Genomic DNA, 19608 nt, shown 5'->3' on the forward strand with positions numbered 1-19608 from the left:
TGACTGAACACTCCATGGTGGTCACCACTTCATTAATAGTCTCCAGAAATTAGGAAGAAGGAATTAACATGGTCTCACTCTTTAGCCCAGGGTATCCTGAAACTCACTTTTCAGGGCTGGGTATTGTACTGGGGACCTTGTACATAGTAGCTTTGTGTCCAGGCTGACAACAGATCTTTCTGGAGAATAGACATAATATAGGTACTCTTTTCATTTTGCCAAGTATATACATGACAAAGAAACACTATTTAATTGAATTGATTTAACATTTATTTATTTATCGTGTGTGTATGTGCTCGAGCACTTGTCTTTACGTAAGTTTGGAGTTCACAGAACAACTGTTATTTGTCTGTTTTTTCTTCCCACCATGGGGGACCTGGGGATCAAACTCAGGTCATGGTTTGTTGGCAAACCCCTTTCCCTGCTGAGCCATCTCACTGACCTATTTTTAAAACAGAAGGGAAGGCCAGGCAGGCATAGTGGTGCTCACCTTTAGTTCCAGCACTTTGAGTCAGAGACAGGCAGATCGCTGAGTCGCAATACAGCCTGGTCTACAGAGCCAGTTCCAGGACAGTCAGAGCTACATAGAGAAACCCTGTCTTGAAACAACAATGGACAAGGAGGAGGGGAAAACAAATATAAAACTTATTATGTGATATTGCCATCATTATCTAGTAGAGAAATAAAAAGACATACTCAGGGTAAAAGGAAGTTCTCAAGCCAGTCATGGTGATGCCCACATATACACATATACTCCCAGCACTTCGGAGACTGAGGCAAGGACATTCCGGACTACATACAAAGTTTCAGGCTAGCCTGAGCTATATAGAGAGGACCCCCTCATCTCAAAAATTAAAACAAAGCTCTTTGAAGATTGACTAACACAGCTGTATAAAAACTTGTCATGTGTGTGTGTGTGTGCACGCGTGAACTCACACCCACTGTGAGTGTTCTATAGACGGCATTTCGAAGCCACTTCACTAAGAATGCCACTGTTTTTGCCTCTAGAGGCTGTTGGTATATTTCCGGAGCTTGCAAGATGCTGCAACCCTCAGAAACAGTGCCAGACAGCTGATTGTAGAGCTCCTGAGTTAGGAACTCATTGTCATTCTCGTTCCTGGCTTGTGCCCAAGCCTCTGCCTCCATTGCCACGATCCTGGACTCTTGTTTACAGTTTTCAACTCCTTTCTCCTTCAGTTCCCTTAAGAGTCAAGGTGTGTGAGTGTCAGAAGCCTGGCTCAGCTGGTTCCTAGTGGACGAGGGCTCCTTTGTTTAGGCCACCATTGTCTCACCCTTGCCCCATAGTGCCTAACTGACCCTAGACACTGGCCAATTTCTGAGCATAGGCCACCACCCCCTCCTGCCTTCTCCCTGTCATCACCCCTGCTCCTCCTCCTCTTGGCTAAAACCTCAAGTCCTTGCAGCCCAGTTCTCTATTGGCTAGCAGAGGCCGTGACATTGAGCAAAATCAATTTGTCCAGCTCTTGATGTTTCTACTTAGGGGCTGCAGTGGGGAGCCTGACCCATGGGAAGGACAAGAATTCTCTGGGTTTGGCTTTTTCTTTTCTTTTCTTTTTTTTTTCTGACCAGGAAACTGGGAGAAGAAAAGAATGGCTTGAGAAAGGGACTGGGGCATTGGGACTCTATCCAAAGGTAACCGAGACAGTAAACACACACAGATATCTAAGCCTGTCTGAGACTCAGATGCAGCTGTTTGTCCTAAAAGATCCTCACACAGTACCTCTGGCCTTTGTTCCCATCGTTGCCCTTTCTTCAGACTTTTAGATGCCCATTCTCTTGCAAAAGCTGCCCCTTGTTTATCTCCAGCCTCAGAGGCACCATGGAGGACCCCATCTGCCTGTGAATACTGATGACCCAGAAGATAGTTTGGCTTCACTCTATTTGGGGACCTGATTATCACCAGATGGTAGCACTTTCTGTGAAGAAAGGAAGGGAGTAAGCTAGATTTTACTGCCACTTCAAGGCATGGGACCTGGATACCACTTCCATAGATGCACATTCATGAAGGCTTACTGACTCGGGAGTACATCTGGGCAGGGGAAAGAGGCTGGGTCGGGAGGGATGGCAAGTGTGATTCAAATATGGAAAGAGGGTTGTAATGGTTTTGAGGGATGTTCTGGACTAAAGGGGATGGCAGGCCTGTTGGGGCTGTTGCCCAGGTAGGCCACAGGCCCACCTTAGTCCCCTTATCCGTCCCTGGAGGTGGAGCCTGAGAAAGAACAGACGGGTCGCGTGGAGCGGAGTGAGTCGTGTGGGGAAGGGGTGAGGACTTGGTTATCCGCGAGTCCTTAAGGATCGAGGAGGAACCAGGTGAGCGAAACTCCACCTCTGAGTGGTCGCGGTCCAGTGTGGCTCACCCCCTGCGAAGAAAACCCCGCCCCCGCTGCTCCTGCGCGCCCCGCCCAGGCCCGCAGCGCGGCTGCAGCGCGAGGGGCGGAGAGGCAGAGCGCGGCGAGAGGACCAGACGCCCAGGTCGCCCGCATCCAGTGCCGCAGGAGACTCAAAGCGCGCCTTCGCCCGGGCGTCCCAGCTGCTGCCTTGGCCCCAGCGACAGATCACCTGTCCTCCGCCTCGACCCCAGGTCGGCGCTCCCTGGCTCTCGAGCACACGCTACCCCGTGCAGCCAGAGACTCGCCCCAGCCCCTCGTCGGCGACCACCATGGCGGACACCAACAACGAATGCAGCATCAAGGTGCTTTGCCGATTTCGGCCCCTGAACCAGGCGGAGATTCTGCGGGGGGACAAGTTCATCCCCATTTTCCAAGGGGACGACAGCGTCATTATTGGGGTGAGTGTCTCATCCGAAGGAAATTAGAGGAGGGGGCGGCATGCAAACATCTTTTCATCTCTAAGACTTAAGCCTCTACGCCTGTCATTCTGCAGCGGCTCCGGGCTGCTGGCCCTCCATCCACCGCAGCCCCTCCTCTCCCCTGCATCAGGATGGCTGGGTGTGGCCTGCCTAGGCCTACAGCCAAGTCTCTGCAGAGTGGGAGGGGGCACCTTCCTCGTCATCGGGAGCCCCAACTTGTCTTTGCCATTCTCTGGGAATGTTCCCACCCCTTAGAGCCAGTCCCCCGCTTTGGGGATGTTTCTGCCCCCCTCCGCCCCCCCCCCCGCGAGAGAAAGCGCGTTTTCCCTTTGTTATTGGCTTGCATCTCTACCCCAACCTCCAGGAAGGGAGGGGAAGACCGGTGGATGGGATAGATCAGAAATGCGAAGTCTAGGGTCTCTATGGAGGAATTCTAGGACCAACCTTTCATCACCTGAAGTAGTTGTTGCTTGGACTTGGGGTGGGGGAGGGGATGCAGGTCTAATGAAAGGTTTCCTGGGAAAGAAATCATCGATGCCACACCCAATTGAGGAGGCAGCCTCCAGAACCCTAAGGGAGAGTCTGCCTTCCCATCCCAAGTATAGTATCAAGAGGACTGCAGACTCCCAAACCCTCCCAAGTCAAAATGCCCAAGCCCGGAGCATCATCTACCCGGGCATCTTCATCTCAGTCTTGAAGATCCAATAAAATGTAGCAGTTGACTGCTACCTCTTCGTGGCAGCCCTTCACCATGGAGGTCTTGGGGAGCACTGATAACTCACCGTGTACTTGATAGTCTGTGTTTAATACCGACTTCTCAAAACTGCAGTCTTCAGGTAGTGCTCACGTTTCCATTTTACAGATTAGGAGAGTGAGGCCCAAGCAGGTTGAATGACTTTCTCAAGGTCACGCTGAGAATCCGTAGATCTCTTCGGTCTACACAACTGTACTCAAGTCTGTGATTCCAGAACTCACGAGATTGCCTTTGTGTCACCTTGCCTCTCCAGATTTCTGTTCCAGACCATTATCTGTGATGGCCCAAAGGGACTTCAGGCTGTGAGGGGTGAGAGGAGCTGGGGTTGAGTTCTGCAGGGTTTTGGGGGTACTGGGCCAGTTTGGGAAGGGAGGGGCACCTGTGAGGGCAATCCTCAAGGTCAGGGCGATTCTTCTGTATCTTAGTCTACAGTGCTTGGCATAAAGCAATGAGAAAGGAGACCGGGATCTCCTGAGTTAGGGAAAATAGGACCTTTTTGTGAACATGTCTCCAAGAAAGCCCCAAGCTCCTACCCTACCCTGTCACACTCACTCACAGAGTGAACTCAGCTGGGCACTTTTGCTACACGGAGGGAGGGCATCTTTGTTTTGCCTTAGTGACCCTAGACTTTGCTGTTTGGTCTGAGTGGCCAACTTAAAAGAAAGCCCTGATCAACCCTGGGGACCCCCCCACACACACCCAGGTAACCTGGCTGGCTTTACGTGGGGAGATTTGCACTTTGAGGGCCTTTAAGTTGGAAAGACTGAAAAGCAGGTGGGGTGGTTGTGGGAAGCAAGCACACTAAGGGTTTCCACTTTTAAAGCTCACTTTATTGTTCAGGTCTATCCACTATGTGAAGATGGACTCCTTAGTCTCTCAGGGCCTTCCTGGTGTGGGGTGGGTCCTGCTAAACAGGGAAGGCACCAGGGGAGATGGGGAGACAGTGCTGGTGAAAAGAAACCCATGGCCCCCTGATAACGCAGATCCTATCCAGCTTGGTAGTTGGTCTCCTTTTACCTGTCCTGCCAGGACTGGTGGGGCTGTACCTTTGTCTACTTCTGACTCTCCCTTTGCTCAAGTCTGTCAATCTCTCACTCAAGATGTAAGCTCTTACAGGGGCCATTTTGTCTCAGGCAGCATCCTCAGAGCTGTTTGCCTCCTGGACTTTCATTCCTCATCAGCCAAAGGATGGCTTAGAAGGGAGAGGACTGTGAGGAGGTCCTTGAAGGATCCCTTAAGACAGTGGCAACTCCTGCTTCTTGTTTCCTCTTCTGGCTCTCTCTGGGAGCTGGTGTGTGGGGAATTACCTGGTCACCAGTGGAAGAACCCACTTCAGAATGTCTGGGAAGCTGAGGGAAGACAAGCTGGGGTTGAGGGGAGATGATCACCCACTAGAGCCAGAGGCCTCTGCTTCCTCCTGTGCTGCTGGCCGGCCGGCTCTCCCTTCCCTGGGCCACATCAGCTTGCAGAGCTGGAGTCAGTTCTGTAGGTCTTTGCCCTGTCTCTGACTTCTCTCAGGAACCTAGCGGGTGGGATTCGACAAAGTCAACAGCCTGAGTCATAGTAGAAGGGTGCCTGAGGTGCGGCTCGTGTGTGGTGTACTGTCTTGATTTGTTCTTTTTACACTTAGAATCCAGTCGACTCTTCACTTAACTCGTTTAGTTGTCTCTCTGGCTTTTCTCATCTTTGTCCCAGCCTGGGTGGCTGCGTCTGTGCCAGATGTGAGGGAGGGGTGGCAGCAAGGAATCAGTTAATTTCCATCAAAGTCTCTCTCTCTCTCTCTCTCTCTCTCTCTCTATCTCTCTCTCTTTTTCAGCTGTCCAAAGCTTCTTTCCTCAAGCCTCCCAGAGTTAAGCAAATTATGTTTTTGGTTTTGGAGACAAGGTTTTCTCTGTGTAACCTCGACTCTCCTGGAACTTACTCTTATAGACCAGGCTGACCTGGAACTCACAGAGATCCTCCTGCCTCTGCCTCCCAAGTACTGTATCAAAGGTGTGTGCCACCACCACTCGGCATGTTTTTGGTTGTTGCTGTAATGTTATTACATTTATTTATTTTGAGGGTAAGCTGTGGGTAGTGGCCATGTGCATGCCACAGCACATGTCAGGGTTAGAGGATAGTTTTTAGAAGTTTGTCTCATCCTGGGGATGGAACTCACACCAGGCTTGGTGGCACCTTCACCCACTGGACTATCTCCCTGGCCCAGTTTTGTTTTTTGTTTTTGTTTTTTGTTTTTGTTTTTTTTTTTGAGACAGGCCTTTATATGTGTCTTGGGATAGTCTGAAACTCTAGGTATTCCAGTCTGGACTCAGACTTTCTGTCCTGTCTCAGCCTCCCAAGTGCTGGGATTGCAGGCGTGTGCCGCCATCATGACTTGGAGGGTCCTGTGATTTCTGAAGGGAAAGGAAGGATCTCTTCAGCGTTGAGGGGAGGGTCCTAAAGGGAAATGGAGAGCTGAGGCAATGTTCATTGTGGCTAGTGTCTCTCAAGCATTGGCATGGCAACAATACCCATGGGTGTCACCGTAGAATAGGGCCTGTCGCTTGAAGTTTGGGTTCTACCAAGAGTTTTCTTGACAACTGAACAGGTCTTTGAACCCCTGATCTTATGCTCCTCCCCATTGGCATCAAGCCATACATTCGATGGAAAACCATTGTGAGGTTCTGGGACCTCTCCTGTGCTAGCTGAGGAAGGGAGGTTCAGAGTGAGTTCCCAGACAGCATGGAGCCCTGGCTGTGGGACTCTGTAGGGAGAGCCTCTGGGGATGACTGGGAGGAGCGTGGAGCTTGTAGGGCTGGGAGAGAGCTGCTCAGAGGTGGAGACTTCTGTGGGGCTTTCTCTAATAGAGCAGGTCATTCAGCTTCGGAGGCTTTGTCATTAGCTGGGTGTGACGTTACCTGGAGGAGGAAAGAGTGGAAAGGGACCTCTGAAAGCTTTTGGGGGGACCACTTCTAAAATGTGGTTGATGAAAGGGCTTTAGTTCTACTTGAAAACACTTCGAGAAATACAGAAATACATGAAGAAGCAAGAGCAAAGCCCACGAGAAGGCTCTGATGCGGGGGCTGATGTTTGCGGTTCCTTGGTCACTTTGGGTATGGGTTTGCAGTCAGAACTACATGGGTTTGGAGCCATGCTTACTATTTCATAGCTGTGTGACTGTGGGCAAACTACTAGACCTCTCTGAGTCTCATTTTTCTCATTTATAAAATGAGGATAATAATACTTACATCCTGGGATTATCGTATCCATTATTTTTTGTTTTTAATTTTTATCTGGGGAATGGGGGTGTATGTGAAAATATGTGTGTGAGGGTGCTCCCTTGCACATATGTCCACATACAGAGGCCAAGGGAGGACTCCCTGTGTCTTCTTCCTCTGTTTCTGGCCACCTATTCCCTTGAGACAGTCTCTTCCTGAAACTGAGGCTCACCGTGGAGGCTAGGCTGGTGACCAGTGATGCCCTGGGATCTACCTGCTTCTGCCTCTCAATACAAAGGTCACAGGCGTACACAGCCATGCCCAGGTTTTCTGTGGGTGCTGGAGATATGAACTCAGCTCCTCATGTCTTCACAGCCAGTGATGGTACTGAGTCACCTCTGCAGCCTCTGTTCCCATCTTACTTTAAACTTACATTTATTTATTTGTGGGGTGGGGCACATATGCCATAGCACACCAGTGCAGGTCAGAGGTCATAGGACGGTTGGCAGGAATGAGCTCTTTCTTTCCACCAGGTGAGGCCTGCGAATGGAACGCAGACTCGGCAGCAGATACCTTTATCCGATGAGCCATCTCGCCAGCCCTGTTCGCTATTTTTTGAGACAGGTTTTTGCTGTGTGTCCCTGGCCAGCTTATAACTCACTGTGTAGTTCAGGGTGGTCCAGGTTCAGATCTGAGGTAACCTTCATGTCATAGCCTCTTGAGTAGGGATTACAGCTGTGTGCCCCTCTGCCCCAAATAAACTCCTGATAACAGTTAAAAAGTTAGCTGAGGGCCAGGCAATAGTGGCACATGCCTTTAATCCCAGCACTCGGGAGGCAGAGGCAGGCGGATCTCTGTGAGTTCCAGAGTTCCAGGCCAGCCTGGTCTTCAGAGCGAGTGCCAGGATAGGCTCCAAAGCTACACAGAGAAACCCTGTCTCGAAAAACCAAAAAAAAAAAAAAAAAAAAAAAAAAGAAAAAGAAAAAGAAAAAAAAAGAAAGAAAAGTTAGCTGAGACCACCCTGTAAGAGGCTGAGGCAGGAGGATTGAAAGTTTGAGGCCAGCTTGGACTCCACAGAGAGACCATGTCTTTAAAAAAAAAAAAAATGTGGGGAAGGGGATTGCTGGAGAGATGGCTCAGAAGTTAAGAGCACTGGCTCCAGTTCTAGGGAATTGGCTGCCTTCTTCTGGTCTTCACACACTTGCATGTGGTACACATACATACAAGCAAACACACACTCATACACATAAAATAAAGATGTTATTTTTATATATTTTCTCTGCACAAGTAAAATTTGCAAGTGCTAAGCACATTGCCCTCTTATTAATGGTTTCACCCAAACCACTAAGCTTCTAGTATCTGTTTATTCAACAAACATGAAGAGTAAATTGTATTCCAGAGACTCTGCTTGGTGTTGGGTACTTGGAAGGGGACTTTGTTTTCAGGGAAATTCTAGATCTGGGGGGTAATATGCAACTTAAAGGAGAAGCCTGGACAGAGGCAGCGGTGGACCACCAGAAATGAGATTTTCTAGGAGGAGCTTGGTTGCCATGGTTCTATTTGCAGTACTTGGAAGACTGGAGGCTGAAAGGAGGACTGTGCATCCCAGGCTAGCCTGGGATACCTAGCAAGATCCTGTCAGAAACAAAGGGCTCTGAACTAATTTCCTTACTTTCCAATAAAGATCCTTTATTACACAATGTAGGGTAGGGTGTGGTGCACACTCTTTTAATCCCAGCGCTGAGGAGCAGATACAGGCAAAGCTCTGTGAGTTCCAGGACAGTCAGGGCTAAACAGTGAAACCCTGCCTCAAGACCAAAAACAAAACAAAATCCCACAACATACAAACAAAACAAAACAAAAATGATATGTAGCTCAGATTGACAGCTGCCAAGGTGCTGAGATTATAGACATGTCTACCATGGCTAGCTGATGAAAATCTTAGGATACAACTTTTAGAAGATGCATTTCAGGAAGACTGACAATTTGAGGCCAGGCAGAGCTACCAGGCTACAGGAAACCCCAAAACAACAAAAAAAGAGCTAGAGATTGGAGTTGAGGGCCCAGACAAGAATAAGGAGTAGGGAAATCATAACATATGTCATGGCTCATCACAAGAGTGGTAAATGCACCCATTTCTTAGCTCCTGAATATCTTATTCCAAGGGCCCCGTTCCTTCTTTCCAACCTGGACTAGAGAGGTTCCCAGACACACCTTAACATCAGCACTTGGAGAGCGCCCTCCATTTTATCCATCCCGAGCGGGCAAGGTTTTGATTAAATGAGAGAGAGAGAGAGAGAGAGAGAGAGAGAGAGAGAGAGAGAGAGAGAGAGAGAGAGAGTCAGTTTGTGTGTGTGTGTGAAGATTTGAGAGTGTTGGTGCCCGTGTTCCCCGGAGGGGAGGCGGGAGGGGCCAGGCTGGCTGGAGAGTTATATTTAACCCCCTTTGGCTGGGTGCCTGGCTCCAGGCAGCACGACTGGAGATCATTGGTGGAGAAGAGAGGGATATCATTGGTCTGAGATAGACATGCTTTGTTTCTGTTTCTGGCCGCTGGGTGGGAGAAACGTGGAGGGGCATTACAGCTAAAGAATTAAGGTAGATTTTTCTTTAATAACATCGGAAAGGTATATAGTTATAAACCTAATACTCTTTAACTATTGGCAAAGTTACCATTCTAAGAATAGTTATTTGTTTCTATTTTTGTTGTTGTTCTTTGGTTGGTTTGTTTTTTATTTTGTTGGCTCTTTTCTCTCTCTCTCTCTCTCTCTCTCTCTCTCTCTCTCTCTCTCTCTCTCAGCTCTGCTTCCCAAATGCTGGGGTTAAACCAGCTTTTTTTGGGGGGAGGGAGTTGATCTTTCAGCTCTTTATCAAACCAATCAGAGTAATATATCTTCACACAGTGTATAAATATCCCATAACATCGTCTGTACTCTTTATTTTATTTATTTATTTATTTGGTTTTTCGAGACAGGGTTTCTCTGTGGCTTTGGAGGCTGTCCTGGAACTAGCTCTTGTAGACCAGGCTGGTCTCGAACTCACAGAGATCCACCTGCCTCTGCCTCCCGAGTGCTGGGATTAAAGGCGTGCACCACCAACGCCTGGCTTTTTTTTTTTTTTTTTAAGGATTTTATTTATTTATTATGTATACAGTCTTTTGCCTGCACACCAGCAGGGGGCACCAGATCTCATTCAAGGTGGTTGTGAGCTACCATGTGGTTGCTGGGAATTGAACTCAGGACCTCTGGAAGAATAGTCAGTGCTCTTAACCTCTGAGCCATCTCTCCAGCCCCCACCCCCATACTCATATAATTTAATTTAACCTGAATAGTTAATCAGTAACATTTCCATTTTCTTCCTGCCTTCTTTCCTTCCTTTCTTTTTAAAAGATTTTATTTATTTATTATGTATACAACATTCTGCTTCCATGTATATCTGCACACCAGAAGAGGGCACAAGATCTCATAATGGATGGTTGTGAGCCACCATGTGGTTGCTGGGAATTGAACTCAGGACCTCTGGAAGAGCAGTCAGTGCTCTTAACCTCTGAGCCATCTCTCCAGCCTCTTTTCTTTTCTTTTCTTTTTTTTTTTTTCTTTTTTTTTGAGCCGGGTTTCTCTGTAGCTTTGTAAATGTGGCCTCGAACTTACAGAGATCTATCTGCCTCTGCTTCCCAAGTGCTGGGACTAAAGGTGTGCGCCACCACTACCCAGCATCATTTTAAATTTTTCAGTTAATCAGTTTTGGACATGTCAATGTATAGAAACCGACCTCACTTTTGTTTTTTGATTCTAGACAGGATCTCACAATGTATCTTTAATCACGTCAGTGTTTTCCCGAATTGTATTCCTAGTACCGGAATCTTGGTATAGCGTATCAATATTTAAGTACTTAGTGGGATATAATGACTTGCTAAAATCAGTTTACCACACTCCATTAAGAAGGTTCCTTCCTCGGCCCCTTTCCTTTGTGAATTCCGTTTCCTGGCTTTATTCTTTTTAAGTGTAACTTAATATTTCAGTGATTGGATCAGACCCAGGGCCTTGCCTGTGCTCCAGCAGGTGCTCTGCTATGAGCTCCACTCTTCATCCCAGCTGTTTGGGCTTTGGATGGATTGATGATAGATAGAGCAAATAAATATTTCCAGCTGGTTTTAATCAAATGACAGATTTAATTAAAAAAATTTTTCAGTCCAGGGTCTTTGGCCTTGAAGTCTTTATACAGCTGAGGTGACCGTGAGTTTCTGATTCTCCAGTATCCATCTCCCTGGTACTGGGAGCACAGGCAGGGGTTCCCACAACTAGATCCTTCTGTGCTGGGGATCAAACCCAGGACTTTGAACATGATAGGCAAGCATTCTATTAACCTACACTTCCAACTCTAATTTAAAAACTAATTTTATTATTCTTTAATGTGTGTGTTTTACTTGCATGTATGTCTGTGTGCCATGTGCATGCCTTGTGTCAGCTACCATATGGGTGTTGGAAAATGAACACAGTAGTGAATGCTACCACTGACTGAACCATTTCTCCAGCCCCGAAGATTATAAATGTGTGTGCGTGCGTGTGTGCGTGTATATATATATATATATATATATATATATTTTTTTTTTTTTTTGAGGCATGATCTTACTATATAGCTCTGACTGGTCTGGAATTCACTATGTAGACAAGGCTAGCCTCAAATCTCCAAAGATCCTGCTACCTTCTGTTGGGATTAAGGTATGCACTGCCATGTTCAGCCTGTAGTTTTGTTTTGTTTTTTGGTTTTTTGAGACAGGGTTTCTCTGTGGCTTTGGAGACTGTCTTGGAACTAGCTCTTGTAGACCAGGCTGGCCTTGAACTCACAGAGGTCCGACTGCCTCTGCCTCCCAAGTGTTGGGATTAAAGGTGTGTGCCACCAACGCCCAGCACCTATAGTTTTTAATAATTAAAAATATAAATGTTTCTTCCTTTGTGCAAAGAAATATAAGGAAAAAGGTACATTATTGTGTTCATCTTTGAAAGTCATTTTTTAAAAGATTTTATTTATTTATTATGTATACAACATTCTGCTTCCTGTATATCTGCACACCAGAAGAGGGCACCGGGTCTCATAACGGATGGTTGTGAGCCACCATGTCGTTGCTGGGAATTGAACTCAGGACCTCTGGAAGAGCAGTCAGTGCTCTTAACCTCTGGGCCATCTCTCCAGCCCTGAAAGTCATTTTTATAAATTTTATTTCTTGAGAAATAACATGTGCACAGTTCAATATAATCATGTCTATACCCCATTTCCCTCCTCCAACTTCCCCATCTGCCCCCCACTATGTTTCCCTCACAACATCTTTTTGTGGGTGGTGGTGGTAAGTTCAATTAGTCCTGGCCCAGTGAAGCTTTGAAAGACCTGTCACTGGGAAGCCAGCAGCTCCTCAGTAAAGGCTGGGGCCTGCAGCGCCTCCCCCATCTATGCCAGAATAGCTGGCTTGAGCTTACACGGGTCGTGTGGTGGTAACTAAAGCTATGAGTTCATGAGTGAGACATGTCATATCCAGAAAACAGCATTTCACAGCACTCCTCCCTATCTTCCAGCCTGTATGCCTTCTGTCTCCTCTTCCTCAAGGTTCTCTAAGACTGGAGTGTGTGTGTGATAAAAATGTCCCATTAGGGGCTGGGATATATGTGGTGGAGCAGGTGTTAGTATTCAGGCATCTGTACTAGCCAGTCCTTGGGGTTCTGACAGGATATGTACGCCCTCAGCTGCAGCCACTAAGCACCACCTGTGCACATTCGCTACGTTCCCTTTTAGAAGGGCCCTGCCTGCCTCCCATCCCCCCACCCCCACTTCTCTGCCTGTCTCTCTGGGTTTGAGGTCAGCTTGGTCTACAGAGCTAGTTCCAAGACAGCTAGGGCTGTTATACAGAGAAATCTTGTCTCAAAGGAGAGAAAAAAGTGCCCTCTCTCCCTGTTTCTCTTTCTAAGGTAACTCCTGTCAACATTTTTGTAATTCTTCCTATAAAGTAAAACCATGTACCCAGTGCTGAATTGTAGAATCGTGCTTACAGCTGTCAGTCTAACCCCAGCCAAGTTGCCTTCCTTTTGGTGGAGGTGGTGGGACTTTCTTTAATTTGTTAAAGTTAACCTCCCAAACTCTGCCACGGGTGGACCTAGAGGCTCACATTTCAGTTGGACACAATTATACTCTAGTAAAAACAATTCAACAGATGTGTCTGATTGGCAATGAAGACATAGCTGAGGGATTTGTCACTTGTGGCAGCAGCGAGCAGACCCTAAATATGATTTGAGATTCTTTGCTTAGCTCCCTGAATTTTATGCAGTTTGCAGCACATTACCTGGGCTAGGCCAAGTACTTGTGGGTTTGATGACCTGCTTCAGTTTGTCCTATTGTCATTCCTGGGCTTGGCTTCCTACATGGTAGACAAGTGCTCTCCCACCGAGCCATGTTCCTTAAAGGGGCCTCCCTGTTGCTGGATTTTCTTGTCTTGCCTGGTCCCGCCGCTGTTTCAGCCCCAAATAAGCACACAAAGACTTGATTATTAAACTATTGGCCTGTAGTTAGGGCTTCTTACTGGCTAGCTCTGTCTTAATTATTAACCCATTTCTATTAATCTGTGTATTTCCACGTGATCTTATCTTACGGGTGAACACCTGGTGTGTTCTCTCTTCACAGTCCTTACATGGTGACTCTCTGGCTGACTCCCTCTACCTACCTTTCCCAGAATTCTCCTAGTCCCACCTATCTTCCCTCCTCATTGGCCAAACAGTGTTTTATTCATCGACCAATCAGAGAAACATATATACAGAAGGACATCCCCCATCACATCCCACTTCTGATTTGGTGTATTTCTTTCAAAGCGAGGGAACTGTCCCAGTGTCTGCACAGAGGTCCTCCATGCATCTTCCCCTCACACCCCAGGGAACGGTCTACACCTGTGTCACCAATTGCATCTTTCACTTAATACATCATTAAAAATTGTTTTTATGTGTATGTGTGTTTTGCCTACATGTATATAAGTGTACTGCATGTGTGCCTGGTGCTGGGAGAGGCCAGAAGAGACCACCAGATTCCCTGGAATTGGAGTTAAGGACGCTTGTGAGCTGCTGTGTGGGTGCTGGACCTGAACTCGGGCCCCCTGCACGAGCAGTATGTGCTCTTGGCTGCTGGGTTCTCTCTGCAGCCGTCTTCCTGAAAAAGATTTATACCAGACTTACAGCCCTGGAGGGGAAGATATTTTTAAACTTTGAGGTTCTTTTCACTGGTAATGAATAATTCCTCACTTTCCATTTTTCTTTTGTCTTTTTCTGTCTGGTTTCCCAGGAAGGTGTTTGGGGTTAGTGGGGTGCTAGAATCTCACATCCAGACGAGGACCCCCTTACACTGCGACTCTCTGTAATGACACTCTAGCACTCCTCCTGCTGTCAGAAGTAAACTGCTTCTCTCGCCAGGTTCTCTCATCTACCAAACATCCCGTGTGTTGTCGGGGCTATAAAATGGGATGCTTCTGCAGACTGGTAGAAAGCTCTTCAGTGTTCCTCTTCTGTCTCACAGTCCCTGCTGATGTCTGTCTGTCCTGTTTTATTTCCCCTCCAGGGAAAGCCATATGTCTTTGACCGTGTGTTCCCCCCAAATACGACTCAGGAGCAAGTTTATCATGCGTGTGCTATGCAGATCGTTAAAGGTAAGAGACTTGTCTCCTGGATGTACCCCCCCACACACACACACAAACGATTGCCGCCCCCCTCCCCCACCAGATCTCTTTCACTGCCTTCTCTTCCAGACGTCCTTGCTGGCTACAACGGCACAATTTTTGCTTATGGACAGACATCCTCAGGGAAAACACATACCATGGAGGTGAGGATTCTGACTTGGGGGTTGAGGAATTCGAGGAAGGCCCGAAGAAGATCAAGAATCCTTTACTGGGGACGATGCAGGAATGGAGGGCTGGCTGAGTCACAGGCAGATGGGTCCAGAGGATGAATGACAAGCAGTGTGGTGGGGGAGACTTAGAGGGATCCCTTTAGCCTGCCCACTTTCCCTCCCTCCGTGACCCCAGCTGTCTTTTTCTGACCCTGAAAAGCGGAAGTGGGGTCCAAATGGAAGCTCAGTTACCAGCTTCCATTCGGAGGCGGACATGGCAGTGACCATCTTCCTGTGACTCCTTGCCTCCGTGTCCCCTGCCTGCCTCTGAGTTGTCTCAGCGCCAGCCTTACTCTGGTATGCCTTTCCCCTCTCAGGGAAAGCTGCATGACCCCCAGCTAATGGGAATCATCCCTCGGATTGCTCGAGACATCTTCAACCACATCTACTCCATGGACGAGAACCTTGAATTCCATATTAAGGTGATCAGCAGATGACCTCTGGGGGCCCCAGATGGAGACTGGGATGGAAAAGCCTAGAATGAGCCAGCTAAAGCTCTACTCTCCCCTCTGGTTACCTCAACTTCTCACCAAGGTGCCCTCTCCTCACTGTGCTAGCCACCACACTTCTTGAGCCAGTCACATTGGTTTGGGATTCCTGTGTTAGATTTAAGATCACCCTCTTGGAGCTGGAGAGATGGCTCAGAGGTTAAGAGCATTGGTTGTTCTTCCAGAGAACCTGGGTTCAATTCCCAGCGCCCACATGGTGACTCACAACCATCTCTAACTCCAGTTCCCAGGGATCTGATGGGCTCTTCTCAAACCATGCATGCACATGATATACAGACATACAAACACACAAAACATTCATAAAATTAAAATAACAGGACATCTCACATTGTCCCCTTTCTTCCCAACCAGGTTTCTTATTTTGAGATTTACCTGGATAAGATCCGAGACCTTTTGGATGGTGAGTACCTGGGCTCAGTGGGTAAAGGTATACGAGGAGGCTGAGGGCAGAGAGACCACCTTTATCCAGAGTTTGGTTGCAGGTGGGCATCCAGGACATGCCTCTTCACACCAGAGTCCTCTGGCTCTGTCCCTCCACAGACTTTCAGTCAGGGATGGTGGCGCTTGCCTGGAAGCCTAGGCTGAGGCAGGAGGGTTGTGGTTTTTGAGGCCACTCTGGGCAACTTAGCAAGATTGTGTCTCAAAAGGAAAAAATAAAAATAGGTGGGAGGAGGTGAGTGGTGGAGCCTACGACGTAGCAGGAGTGGTGCCTTATGTTCAAACCCTAATTAATAGGGCAAAACAGAGACAGGAAGTGGAAGAGGGGTGGGGATACAGGGCAGGAGGCAAAGTGTTTTTCTAGCACGAGTGAGGTTCTGCATTCAACCCCCTGTACTACAGAAGTAAAAAAAATTCCCCAAAGCCTGGGAGAGTTGGGGGATGAGCTTAAGGCTCAGCCCTTACACATACAGAGCCTGTGAGGAGGGAAGGAATAGAATCTCCCCTTGCTCGTGGCCTTTGGGTTTCCCTGGGGAATCTTCCTGCAGGGTACCTAGGGGTGGGTGGGAACTGGTCTCTCTCACCCTGCTGTATCTTGATTCAGTGACCAAGACAAACCTGTCTGTGCACGAGGACAAAAACCGGGTGCCCTTTGTCAAGGTGAGAGCAGGCTGGGTTCTCGTGTGCAACTCGGGTGTCAAGAGCCTGGGAGGAGGGGTCAGTGACCAGACGATGGGTGAGTGAGATCAAAATGTACAGTCCCTGCTATTTGCCTCCTACAGGGTTGTACCGAGCGCTTTGTGTCCAGCCCAGAAGAGATTTTGGATGTGATTGATGAAGGGAAGTCGAACCGTCATGTAGCTGTCACCAGTGAGTGGGGAGATAAAGAGCTCTTGGGTTTGGAGGTCTTCTCGAGTCTCTCCTGTGTCTACTGGGGGCAAGCAAGCAGGGGGGAGGGGCCTCCTGCCTGTGTAGCCTGCTGCCTAGGAGATGGCACAGTAGGTCCTGGTTCTCCCTCGGTGGGTGGAGTGGCAGCTCATGGGCACTGTGGCTGGGGGCTGCAGCCCTGCAGGGGTGGGTGGGGAGGCTGGGGGCTGCAGCCCTGCAGGGGTGGGTGGGGAGGGGACCCATGTTTCCCGCCCCTGCAGATATGAACGAGCACAGTTCTCGGAGCCATAGCATCCTCCTTATCAACATCAAGCAGGAGAACACAGAGACTGAGCAGAAGCTCAGTGGGAAGCTGTACCTGGTGGACCTGGCCGGGAGCGAGAAGGTTGGGAATTTGGAGGAAGGTGGGGTGAGGGGTTGAAAAGGAATCCTCCAGGGGAAGCTTTGCCTTTTTAAATTTTGGGGCTGGAGAGATGGCTCAGCAGTTAAGAGTACTGACTGTTCTTCCAGAGGACCCCGGTTCAATTCCCAGCACCCATATGGCAGCTCACAACTGTCTGCAATTCTAGTTCTAGGGGGTCTGATACCTTCACCCCAATGCCCATAAAATAAAGGTTAAATTTTTAAAAAGTTAAATATTTAAAAAGTTAAATTTTGAGAACAGGCGGTGATGGCACATACCTTTAATCCCAGCACTTGGGAGGCAGAGGCAAGTGGATCCCTCTGAGTTCGAGGCCAACCTGGTCTACAGAACTTGTTCCAGGACAGCCAGGGCAACACAGAGAAACCCTGTCTTAAGAAGCCAGAAAACAACAACAACAAAACAAAAATTAAAGTCGAAAGAAAACTAAATTTGGCCATGTGTGGTGGTACTACAACTTTCATGCCAGCACCTGGGAAGAACAGGCAGATAGTACGAACCCTCCCCAGGAATAAGCAAATATTTCACCATTGAACTATACCACAGGAAATTGGCTCAGTAGGTACAATTACAACACTTGCTGTGCAAGCCTGAGGACCTGAGTTCAGATCTCCAAAAGTCATAAAGCCAGGCATGGTGATTCAGGTCTGCAATTCTAGGGCCCCTACAGTTAGAGGAGGTGGTGTAAGCAGCAGCAGTGAACAACCTTAAGATAGAACCAACACCTGAGGTTGTCCCCTGATCACACACATGCTGTGGCATGCTCACACTGTCCCCTACCCTGTCCCACATCACACACACACACACACACACACACACACACACACACACACACACACACACGCTTATAATCCAAGGCTGGGAACATAGCTCCTTTGGTAGAGGGATGAAACCTTGGATTTGGTCTCTCTAGCACTGCATAAGTACGGCATACTGGTACACCCCTGTCATCCCAGCCACTTGAAAGATGGAGGTAGGAGGATCCGAAGCCCATCATTGACAACATAGGAGTTTGACTAGTCTGGATGAGTCACCTTGTCTCAAACAAAACAAAACATGGGGCTTGGGAGATGCTTAGTTGGTAAACTGCTTGCTTTACTAGCATAAGGACCCAAGCATGGTGGTGCATGCCTGCAATTCTAGCATCAGGGAGGTGGAGACAGGCAGATCCTTGGGACTCACTGGCCAGCTAGCATAGCTTAATCAGAAAGTTTCCCTTCCCAGTGAGAGTCCTTTGCAAAAAACAAAACAAAACAAACAAACAAACAAACAAAAAACCAATGTGTCAATTTCTGAGGAACAACACCCAAGTTGACCTGTGGCTCTATACATATGTGCACCTGCAAAAACACAGAACACACAAAACAATTCTGGGTCAGGAGTGGTGGTCTACATTTGTAATCCCTGCAGCCGGCTGAACAAGATTGGGCTACATGAGTATGAAGACAGACTGGGCTACACAGTGAGACCCCCACCCACCCTCACCCCCAAACAATCCAGTCAGATTCTCCTCAAAATCATATACTGTCGATACTGTCAAGTTCTAGAACATTTTCCTTACCCAACAGTTACTGCCCATTCTCCCCACTACCCATCCATTCCCTGGAAACCACAGATTTACCTTCTGGCTTTGAGTTTGCCAATCCTGAATATTTCATATAAATAAATGATAATGTATAACTTATATACACTGTCATGGTAAGAGGCATCCACAAGAGAGTTCAGGGGAAGGGAGGAGGAGAGTCTCCCTGATCCTGGCTGAGCATCTCTCTACCTCTTCTCCATTCCCTCCCTCTTTTTGGGCTTGGCCCTTCTAAGTGGAAAGACGTGATGACAGTGTGTGAACTCTCCCTGACACACTTGTCCTGTAACCCTCTGACAGGTCAGCAAGACTGGGGCGGAGGGGGCTGTGCTGGATGAGGCCAAGAATATCAACAAGTCACTGTCAGCCCTGGGGAACGTCATCTCCGCCCTGGCTGAGGGCACTGTAAGTGTTCCCTAGGTCACTGCTGTCCCCCCTCAATCTCTTCCCTGTCTCCCCCGTTTCTCGTCATGCCCCAATCTGTGGGCTGTTCAATCCTCAGTGAGCACCACTTTCCCTCATTACCCCGTTGAAATGATTTTTCTCATTCATGTCTGCCGCCTGCTCTAGAAAAGCTACGTGCCGTACCGTGACAGCAAAATGACGCGGATTCTCCAGGACTCTCTGGGAGGGAACTGCAGGACCACCATGTTCATCTGCTGCTCACCGTCCAGCTACAATGATGCCGAGACCAAGTCCACTCTGATGTTCGGGCAGCGGTCAGTGTCAGGGCCCCCAGAAGGGGTCCCAGGTGCCCTGCCCCGTCTCATCCCTTGCTACCCCCACTCCACCACCAAAGACCAATGTGAGACTCATCTTCACTCAGGGCAAAGACCATTAAGAACACCGCCTCCGTCAATCTGGAGTTGACTGCTGAGCAATGGAAGAAGAAATATGAGAAGGAGAAGGAGAAGACCAAGGCCCAGAAGGAGACGATTGCAAAGCTGGAGGCCGAGCTAAGCCGGTGGCGCAATGGTTAGAGAGGGAGCCCCCCATGGGAGTAAGAGGCGAGGCCTAGGGACAGCCCCACCTGGGAGTGTTTAAGGCCAGCAACAATCTCTAGGAAGCAAGGCTG

The 19608-nt window shown here is 48.3% G+C and overlaps 1 protein-coding gene across 1 annotated transcript in view; it reads left to right on the top strand.

The window, feature by feature from the left end:
- Window positions 1-2364: 2364 nt before the first annotated feature.
- The window catches only part of Kif5a (kinesin family member 5A), a 32756-nt gene continuing 15512 nt past the window's right edge, over window positions 2365-19608 (top strand). The window contains exons 1-11 of the mRNA XM_035451739.1: window positions 2365-2809; window positions 14369-14456; window positions 14556-14629; window positions 15013-15117; window positions 15556-15604; window positions 16247-16302; window positions 16425-16512; window positions 16791-16915; window positions 18834-18938; window positions 19104-19252; window positions 19360-19508. Coding sequence (XP_035307630.1) covers window positions 2681-2809; window positions 14369-14456; window positions 14556-14629; window positions 15013-15117; window positions 15556-15604; window positions 16247-16302; window positions 16425-16512; window positions 16791-16915; window positions 18834-18938; window positions 19104-19252; window positions 19360-19508 — 1117 coding nt within the window. The 5' untranslated portion in view covers window positions 2365-2680. The remainder of the gene's footprint in view (window positions 2810-14368; window positions 14457-14555; window positions 14630-15012; window positions 15118-15555; window positions 15605-16246; window positions 16303-16424; window positions 16513-16790; window positions 16916-18833; window positions 18939-19103; window positions 19253-19359; window positions 19509-19608) is intronic.

Source organism: Cricetulus griseus (assembly GCF_003668045.3).
Source record: "Cricetulus griseus strain 17A/GY chromosome 1 unlocalized genomic scaffold, alternate assembly CriGri-PICRH-1.0 chr1_0, whole genome shotgun sequence".
Lineage (NCBI taxonomy): Eukaryota > Metazoa > Chordata > Mammalia > Rodentia > Cricetidae > Cricetulus > Cricetulus griseus.